The 9,835-nt window shown below is 49.6% G+C and overlaps 1 protein-coding gene across 1 annotated transcript; it reads left to right on the top strand.

The window, feature by feature from the left end:
- Positions 1 to 4,862: 4,862 nt before the first annotated feature.
- LOC119305675 (serine carboxypeptidase 1-like) lies at positions 4,863 to 7,209 on the top strand. Its single transcript, XM_037582139.1, has 8 exons — positions 4,863 to 5,244; positions 5,340 to 5,447; positions 5,688 to 5,962; positions 6,071 to 6,328; positions 6,482 to 6,588; positions 6,685 to 6,771; positions 6,856 to 6,961; positions 7,054 to 7,209. Exons 1-8 carry the CDS (start codon positions 4,863 to 4,865, stop codon positions 7,207 to 7,209), a joined length of 1,479 nt encoding a protein of 492 aa, XP_037438036.1.
- The last annotated feature ends 2,626 nt before the right edge of the window (positions 7,210 to 9,835 follow it).

Raw genomic sequence — 9,835 nt, 5'->3', positions numbered from 1 at the left:
AAATTTATACAGGTTACGCGGTCCAACACCAAGACCGCATCGGATCGGACCACTTCAATCTTGAGCAGCATTTGCCTCAACTTCCTCAACGCTATTGCAAGTGCCCATCCGGTGACATCAAGCACTAGCAGCCACTCCGACGGCAGCTCCGAAGACAAGTGCGAGATGGCGCTCCATATCGTGCTCGAGCGCTCGCGGGTCGGTGCGGGCAGCAACTCCGGGTCCGGTGCAATGCCTCCTATTGACCGTCGCCGCAGCGCCGATGCCAGCGCCTGCCGTTCCCGCCCCGCGCGCGGATCTGTGCTGGCTGCCTAATCTGCTCCGCCCGCCCGACGGCTTTCTCCACCTCCGGCCGCTGCTCCGCGTGGGCAGCGATGGGTTCTAGTGCTCGCTCCGCCGGTGTAGCGGATGCGGACTAGGAGTCGGAGGCACGCGTCGCCTGCCGCGAGAGGCAGAGGGTAAAGGAGATGGGGGCGGGTCCGACACGGCTGCGTAGTCCACCCACCGTCGTCGCGTGATGCTAGTGCCCAACAAGGAGGAGCTCTCCTCCAGTGGGTGTACTGTCGATCACTTACCACGGCGGAGACGGACGCCCGACGTCTCCGAAGGATCAACGCCAAGTTGCTCCAGCTCGATATTGAGCAATTCGAGCAGGAGGCGGTGGTGGCAGTGACAGCGGCAGAGGCAGCGAGGGTGGCCAAGCTCAAGCTCAAGCGCAAGCACGCACACATCGTCCGGCGCTTTCAAGGCTACATCGTCATCTCCTCCTCCTCCTCTAATGGCTCCGACTCCGGCGGCTCCGACATGGACCCACCTCCTGTTGCGGACGCCTACAGCAGCGCTGGCGAGCGGAAGGGCAAAGGGTCGGCAAGGAAGTGGTGAAGTCCGCCCTCTTCTTTTATATAATCTAGTTCTAGTATGTAGTTAGAATGTGCCGGATCATTGAACTATGTGAACTATGCCTGTTTGGTGATCTTTGAGTGATGTTTATGTGAATTATGCCCATTTGATATTGGTTTATATATTCGTTTCCTATCGATTTTGATCGTTTGGTATTCTACGTACTATGTTGCATGAATTTGTATTGATATAGGATGCCGGATTTGAGATACGCGGGGATGGAGACGTGGATTTAGGAAGTGCCTGACCAGTGTCCGCGAACGCACTGGCTGTAGATGCTCTTAGTAAGGCTGAGCTGTGGAGCGCCTCTCCTATCAATGCCCATACAAATGGCTATGCCTGGCCGTATCGTGGTTGAGCTTTATTTATAAAGGAGGCAGGAGGCTTTTGGGACTAATCACGAGTAAATTGCATAAAACCATCATTTTAAGGGTTAGGTTTGCGAAATACATTAGGATATAGTTTCTTCGCAGAAAACACCACATCTTGCGTAATTGTTTTTAAAAAAACCATTGATCGGTGGATTTGGCTCGGTTAAGTGCGTTTATGACAGATAGGGTCCTTTTTTGCCTACGTGGCGTAAGATTTCGTGTCAGGTCAATTTTAATATAATTTTACAAACTATTTCATAGATTTTACATAAACACCCCTAAATCAAAAAGAAGAAGAAAAATGCAATAAGCCCAAGTGCATCCTCGCCACTGGTTGGGGTGGTCAACGCAGCCGGCGTCTGGTGCCTCCTCGCGCAGGAGGCCAAATCCGAGGGAGGGGGCGGCACCCCTCGCAGGATCCGACAGCCGACGTTGGGCGGCTTCTCGCCCTGGAGGCCAAATCGGGGCTGCAACGCGGCATCCCTCGCCGGATCTGGCAACCCCCGCTGGGCATCTCCTTCACGGGAGGCCAAATCGGCACGGCCGCGCGGCATCCCTTGCCGGATCCGGTTGAGGTGGCGGCCCCGCTAGTAGAAAAATGGCTATAGCTAATATGGACATTAATGGCGCACCACGTATGTGGTGCGCCACTGCTATATAGCAGTGGCGCACCATATATAGGTACGTCATTATGGCCATATCACTAATGGCGCACACGCCCACGGTGCGCCATTACTAAATTTTTTTTCTTCAAAACTAGTAATGGCGCACCACACCCTCGGTGCGCCACTACTAACAATATTTTTATTTTTTTTCGAACTAGTAATGGCGCACCTGGGGATTGTGCGCCATTACTAGTTTTAAATAGTAATGGCGCACCACACCCACGGCGCGCCATTACTAACTTTGAGCAAAAATTTCACCAAATGCACCATCGAACCGCCTCTTCAGTTTTAAAAAAGAAAATGATGGAAATGTCAAAAAAAATATGTGTTTCCCATGTGATATGTGGTCTAGTTGTTGGGAAAATTTACAAATATGAATTTCGAATTTATTTGAAAAAATCTCTCTAAAATTTAGTAAAAATGGGCATAACTTTTGCATACGAACTCGGATTAAAAAGTTTTTTATATAAAAAAATCATCTACTCGAAAAGTTATATCCAAATTCAACAGGGGGAACCCCGTTGAAAATTTTTAGAATCCCAAAAACCTAACAGAAAAAAATTACGATGCTTTTAAGATCGGGAGGCAAAAAAATCGAAAAAAATAGCAATAGCGCATGAGTGAATAATGCGCCACTACTATTTTCCCGCCTTTACAATTCAAAAAAATAGCAATGGCGCACCAGTGCATGGTGCGCCACTGCTAAGTTGGGACAGAAGTAGAAAAGGGTCGGCCAGCCACTTACCCCTTCATTCTTCTCCTTCTCTCCTCCACTCCATCTCCTCCTCTCCTCCTCTCCTCCACTCCATCTCCTCCTCTCTGGCGACCTCCTCCTCCTCACGATGCTCCTCCTCCGGTGACCTCCTCCTCACGGTGCTCCTCCTCCGGTGACCTCCTCCTCCCTCCTCTCCTCCTCACGGTGCTCCTCCTCCGGCGACCTCCTCCTCCCTCCTCTCCTTCTCACGGTGCTCCTCCCTCCTCTCCTCCTCACGGTGCTCCTCCGTCCTCTCCTCCTCACGGTGCTCCTCCTTCCTCTCCTGCTCACCGTCCTCCTCCTCCTCTCCGGCGACCTCCTCCTCCTCTCCGGCGACCTTCCTCTCCTCCTCACGGTCTCTCCTCCCTACTCTCCTCCTCACGGTCTCTCCTCCCTCCTCCTTCTCTACTTCCGGCCACATGTGGAGTCCCCCGGCACAAAGAACGTACCAGATCCAGGTCGAGAACGAAATTTGAAAAAATTCAAGAAAAAAAACGAGCAAAAAAAACAAGCCAAAAAAATGAGCCAGATCTAGATCCAGATCCAAATTATGGCGCACGGTGGGGGTGAGACGGTGCGCCACTACTATTTTCCCGCCTTCAAAATTAAAAAAATATCAAAAAAAAGTTACCAGTGGTGCACATGTAGCAATAGTAATGGCGCACGACAAGGTGCGCCACTGTTACATGTAATACTAATGGCGCACCAGAGGTGAGCCATTAGTATTTGTTACTAGTGGCGTGGTAATAGTGGCGCACCTATAGTGCGCCATTAATAGCAAAAACAGGTGCGCCACTAACAACCTTTTTTCTAGTAGTGCATTGGGGGCAAATCGGGGCGACAGTGCAGCATCCCTTGCCGGAGGTGGCGGCGCCTAGAGCACGTGCGCGCACCGATGTCGGCAGCTCATGTGGTGGTGCGGGGCCGCGTGTGGTGCATCGAGGGCACCACCACCGTGCTGGAGTGGAGCGGGGACCACCGGGGCTGGCTCGAGGTGGGCCCTTACCAGCTTGGACTCGAGGCCGGCACGGCGTGCGTAGTTGAGTGGCGGCAGTGGCAGGCACGTGGTGGTGACCGGCGCCATCGAGTCCGAGGAACGCTGCGGCAGGCACGTGTTGTGGGTGTTCGACTTCAAGTCCAAGAACTGGACAATGGTGCGCCCTCCTCTGCAGTTCGCCGGCTTCGTCTACTCCAGCGAGGTACTACTTGCGGCAACGTGTGGGATCCTATCCTCGAGTGGCTGCGGGAGCGAGGCTGGCGAAGTCCAGGGAGACGGGGGAAGGGCCTGGGTGGTACGGGGAAAGAATGTTGGGGGTGCTTTTGCTTTTTGACCCATCCAGCGCTCTTTTTGGCAAAACGTTATGCCACGTGAGCGAAAAACATGCCACATCTGTCCTAAACGTGCTTAACCGAGCCAAATCCGTCGATAAGTGGTTTTTGCAAAACAATTACGCAAGATGTGGTTTTTCTGCAGAGAAATTGTATCCTAGTGTTTTTCGCAAATCTAACCCTCAAAGTGATGGTTTTACGCAATTTACACGGCAAATCACCAACCCGGTGCTAGGATCAAAATTTAAGTTGTTTAGTTTTTGCAGGATTTTTTGCCAACTCAAAGCTTAGCATCACTAATTCTTTGCCCCGGAGGTTGTGAAGCGTACGTAGGCGCCTTTATCGTTCTCTTTCTTTAAACGCCCACCACATAAGCGCTCTTGCCCAGAGGTCCATTTGGCACTCGCCAACATTGAAATGGAAATTTCCTCGCTGCCGTACATCTCACCAAAGCATATGCCTGGGACGGGAGCACACAGCACAGAGTACATACACGAATAGCCATCGGTTACAGTCCAAATCATCGTCCCAAACAAGAGATGTGAAGATAAAGAACCGTCTGAAATCCTACACTACACGGGGGAAAAAACGTCCCAATCACCACCTTTCGCTCTCAATGCCCGGCCGAATGCCAATTCGACCAATCATTGCCGGCCTTTTCCACGGAGCAAAGAAGCTGTGATCCTCACAAGGTTGTAGAGGAAACAAGAACATACACATACAAGAATCCAAAGCTCCATGGTTCAGAGTATTCTCTTCCCTTCGTCCGGCGCCTATAAAAACCATGCATGCCAATGATATCTCTCATCTCAGACTCAGAGATCGACAGCCATCTCACCAAAGATGAAGATCATTTCTTCCTTGTCCCTGCTTCTCATTTGCCTGGCTGCACTGCAGCTCCACGCAAATGCCTCTCAAGAGGCCCAGCTGAGAGAGTTCATGTTGTCTAGGAGGAACAGCGACAGCACCGACACGTTCAAAGTGCGCAACATAGCCGACAGGTTTGCCGGCAGCCTGAGCGCGGAGAGCTCTGTCTCTGACCAGAGCTCCATGAAGGCCGCCGACATGATCACGGCGTTGCCCGGGCAGCCGGAGGGCGTCGACTTCAACCAGTACGGCGGGTACGTGACCGTCGACGAGGAGAACGGCCGCGCGCTCTTCTACTACCTCGTCGAATCGCCATCCGGTGCCTCGGACAAGCCACTCCTCCTGTGGCTCAACGGAGGTTAGAATGATCAACAACAAGTTGATAACTCAAACATCTCTTGTACTACTAGAAAATTCTCAAGGACAGCAGTGACACACTTCATGCATACACAGGGCCAGGATGCTCGTCGCTGGGCTACGGGGCAATGCAGGAGCTGGGCCCGTTCCGAGTAACTGAGGACAACAGAACCCTCAGCAGAAACATGAACGCCTGGAACAACGGTAATGTCCCATGGCTAGCTTCTTCTACCCGTTAATCCTGCCTTTAGCACTCGATGTATCAGTGATCATGTACTCCCTCCGTTCCGAATTACTTGTCTTGGATTTGTCTAGATACAGATTTATCTAGACTCATTTTAGTGTTAGATACATCCGTATCTAGACAAATCCAAGACATGTAATTGGGAACGGAGGGAGTATACGGCAAGACTCTAATGCTTTGCTTGTGAAAAATAATGGCAGTGGCTAACGTGATCTTCCTGGAGTCGCCGGCCGGTGTGGGATTTTCTTACTCGAACACGTCTGCGGACTACGATCTCAGTGGAGACGAGAGAACTGCTGATGACGCCTACGTCTTTCTGGTGAAATGGCTGGAGAGGTTCCCCGAGTACAAGGGCCGCGCCTTCTACATCTCCGGGGAGAGCTTCGCCGGCCACTACGTGCCGGAGCTCGCCGCCACCATCCTGCTCCACAACACATACAGCAACAGAACCATCATAAACCTTCAGGGCATCCTGGTAGGTCAAATTAACTAGCTGTACCTAGATGAAATGGAACATTCTACGTGCCGGAGTACATTTTTTCTTTCTGTTCAAAACTGATGTTTGTCATGTTTTTTGTTGAAGGTTGGAAATCCGTACCTTGACGCCAACAGGAATATTAAGGGCGCGATCAACTACTACTGGACCCATGCGGTGATGTCCGACGAGGTCTACGCCAATATCACCAAGAACTGCGACTTCGACAGCGTGGATGGTACGTTTACGAACGCCGCATGCAACGGCGCCGTCGACGGGTTCAGCGCTGGCAACATCGATGGCTACAACATATACGCTCCAGTTTGCATTGACGCGCCCAATGGAACATATTACCCCAGTGGCTACGTAAGTCAGCAGTTATTCTTGGACTTTTTTTTTCTGAAGGACAACATTTCCTTTTCGAAATCCTTTTCGAAACGAGAAAAAGGGGAAAACATTTCTTACGTTTACAGTACATGTTCTGAACAGCTAACCGGTGTTTCTCTCTTCAAATTGCAGTTAGCTGGATATGATCCATGCAGTGATTATCCTACTCATGCCTACCTCAATGACCCAGCGGTGCAGATGGCGTTCCACGCTAGAATGACCAAGTGGACAGGGTGCACGTAAGATCCTTCAACTAGCAGCTAATATGCACCAATTAATCGGTTATCGATTTCACCCGCACTTAGGTAACTCATGTGATTTGTACGTGCATGCAGAAACTTGAACTGGAAAGATGCGCCAATGTCCATGCTGCCAACCATCAAATGGTTGATCGAAAGCAAGCTTCCGATTTGGATTTTCAGGTAACTGACTAAAGCAGTCTATTATTCTCAGACACTCTAAAAAGTAGAGTCTGGTGTAGTAACAAACCTGTCTCCATGTTTCAGTGGTGATTTTGATACTGTGTGCTCACTTCCGGGGACGAGGTATTCTATCCAGGACCTTGGCCTCTCTGTGACCACCCCATGGCGTCCATGGATAGCAAAGGAGGAGGTAAATAAATTCCCTATCGTGTACACTAGCATTCATCTTCACTGGATCGCCTCGAAATTGTTGGTTTTTTACACGGATGGTTGCACTTGCAGGTGGGAGGCTATGTTCAGCAATACGCGGGGGGATTCACATTCCTATCTGTGAGGGGTGCTGGCCATCTGGTTCCATCCTTCCAGCCTGAGAGGGCACTGGTGATGTTGAGCTCCTTCCTGAATGGGATGCTCCCACCTTACGTAGAACAGCAGTGATTCTTGACATGACGGCCATAAAACTCCATCCATGACAGGTCTTGGTTAGCGCCAAGCATGATGACAAGTGCTGTAGTTGAAGTCGTTGCCATAGTTTTTGGAACGTTCATTTGCTAATGTGTGCCTTACTATTTACTGGGTTGAGATCCTCTGTAGTACTGTACGGTGCTGTAGTGCGGATGACATGTGGAGCCGGGTCCACACGGCAGTCAGCAGTGATTATACTGCACCGTACAGTACTGCAGAGGATCCTAACCCCTATCACTTGTATCCCGTTACTGTTGAGAATGGTTTGTCCTAGTGGACAGGATTTCTTTTCAACGAATTTATGACAAGATCTTAAATAAAGATAAATGTTGTGCCTTATTGCGAGAATTGCCGAACATCACCGCCTTGCCTTCCATTATTAGATGATACCCCGTCCATTGTTGCAGGAATTCATTGCAATATATTTTGATAAATTCGAGTATGGATATTTGGATTAATAATATGAGAATTGAAACTAAAAGTATATGATTTATTGTTTTGATTTTTATATAGTTGTAAAATATTGACTGAATGTAAGTAGCAAACTAGTTTTTCCATGTGTGGTTGCATGTGGAGATCATTTCTCCCTATGCATGCTTGATCTTATCCTTTTTCCCCGGGCTAAACAAGTAATGCAAAATGCCCTCATTGCACTTATCTTGGTCATTACGCAAATAATTGTCTCTCCAAGAGTGTCATGATCATTCATCGGAATGGTGGGTATGAGTTATTGTGACTATGGTAAGGAGACTTTAGCTCTTATTGCCCATGAGACTAACATGGCAGTGAACCTGATCAAAATGTGCAATACATGGCTGCCAAAGATGTGGATAAGTATGCTAGTTTGATTGCTCAGAGGGTTTTGAGCATTTAATTGACGTAGGCTGAGCAAAATTAGGGCCCCCATCACAAGAACAACCAAAAACACCCCCACACACACCCACACACACAATAAAAAGAAAATAATATCTAGATCCCTAAGGGGTGAATTATTGAATGAAGCAGCCGCCTACTTTCAATTTGCATCGCCGCATAATGCAAACAGGAGGAATAGAAGGTAGATCCACTCGCCGAAGAGTCATCGCTGCACCATCACGTCAAAGATTTGAGATCCAAAGAAAGCATCCAAGGTCATTGTCGGAGCACATCTCACTATGGCTAGTTAGTTGGGGTAACAACTCCATGCAACTTGGGCCCCAAATCTACTGTGTACAAACGATGTCATTACTGAAGAATGCGGATCCGCCACCAGAAGGCCTCCAACCATGTGGAGGAGCCACCTCTACCCTCTTTTCGTGGACACCCCTACCAGAGATAGCAAACGACGGTCAGCACCTATATAAACTCCTAGATCAACGGACGACATATACTAGAGAAAACATCGTTGTGGTGGAGGAATATTCGAAATACAAAATCCAACTAGTTTGGTCACCGCCGCTACCCTGTGACCAAACCGAAGAACTCGGATCTCGCCAGTTGAACTGACCAGAGAGAAAGCTATGCTGCTAGCTCCACGGCACGCCAAGGTGGGGTTGAAGATGTAGCCACTCTTATTTGACACGATGTCATTACCCCCACCTTGCGTCACACCTCGAAACCCTAAATCTATCCGTACGTACAACCTTGATGGAAAACCCAAGGACTCCCATGTTCTCTCGTTGTTGGTGCAGCGGACCGGGGAGGAGAGAACTCCCGTATCGTTGGATTCTATATCTCTAATCGAATAAGTTGACTTCGTATGGGCATTTTACTGGCAGCTATGAAGATAATTGCTCTAGTTACCATTTTAGATACTTCCCCCATTTCATAAAGCATATAACCTGATTTAATTAACAACGGCAACCCAATATTCGGGGATCCCTTTCCCAAGCCCATACGTGTTTCCATGGATCTTAGTGTAACTAGTTTGTCTGGAAATATACATACTAATATTTTTCCACCATGACGTGTATATCCTGTTATTGCTCTTTGTCTTGCTTCTGTATGTCTCAGCTGTGATTCAAGCGGGTTCAAGTGCTTGAAGAGCATATCTACCAAAACAAATACTATTGCCTTGGCAGGATTTTCCTTTCATTCTTCATCTATGTTGTTTGCGAAATCTGGTTCTTTTGGGGTTATTGTCTATGGTTCTTCCTTGGTTCCATCTCTCCTGCAGAACTAGATATGATTTAGAGTTTCTTGTCATCCAGCTTGTCGCGAATGAAATGAGATACATGCAAATTTTGCCTTTGGGTGGAGAAGGGAAAGGGGAGCGAAAACCGCTGGGGTATCAGAGGATGTGAAGCTTAGAGCATCTCCAACAGCCGCGCTATACAAACGCAGCGCCGCAAATTAGACCGTTTTAGCGTGCGCGCAACGCGGCGGGTCGCTCCAGCGGGCGCGCAAAAACGGCGCACGCGCTATAACGAGTTGGGCGCGCGGTCGAAAGCACTATCCCGCGCGGTGTATTTCGGGCGCCTGCTACAGCGCGCGGCACACTCGACCGCTCGCGCCGCACTCTCTCCTCTCCTCCTCCTACGCCCCGCGCGCGCCGGCGCCCTACCACCCATGGACGCGCACACCGGCACCCCGCTCACCCCGCTGTACAGCCGCGACCCCC

Source organism: Triticum dicoccoides, chromosome 5B (assembly GCF_002162155.2).
Source record: "Triticum dicoccoides isolate Atlit2015 ecotype Zavitan chromosome 5B, WEW_v2.0, whole genome shotgun sequence".
NCBI lineage: Eukaryota > Viridiplantae > Streptophyta > Magnoliopsida > Poales > Poaceae > Triticum > Triticum dicoccoides.
Note: the sequence above shows the minus strand (reverse complement) of the source record. Positions and strands in the feature narration are given on the sequence as shown.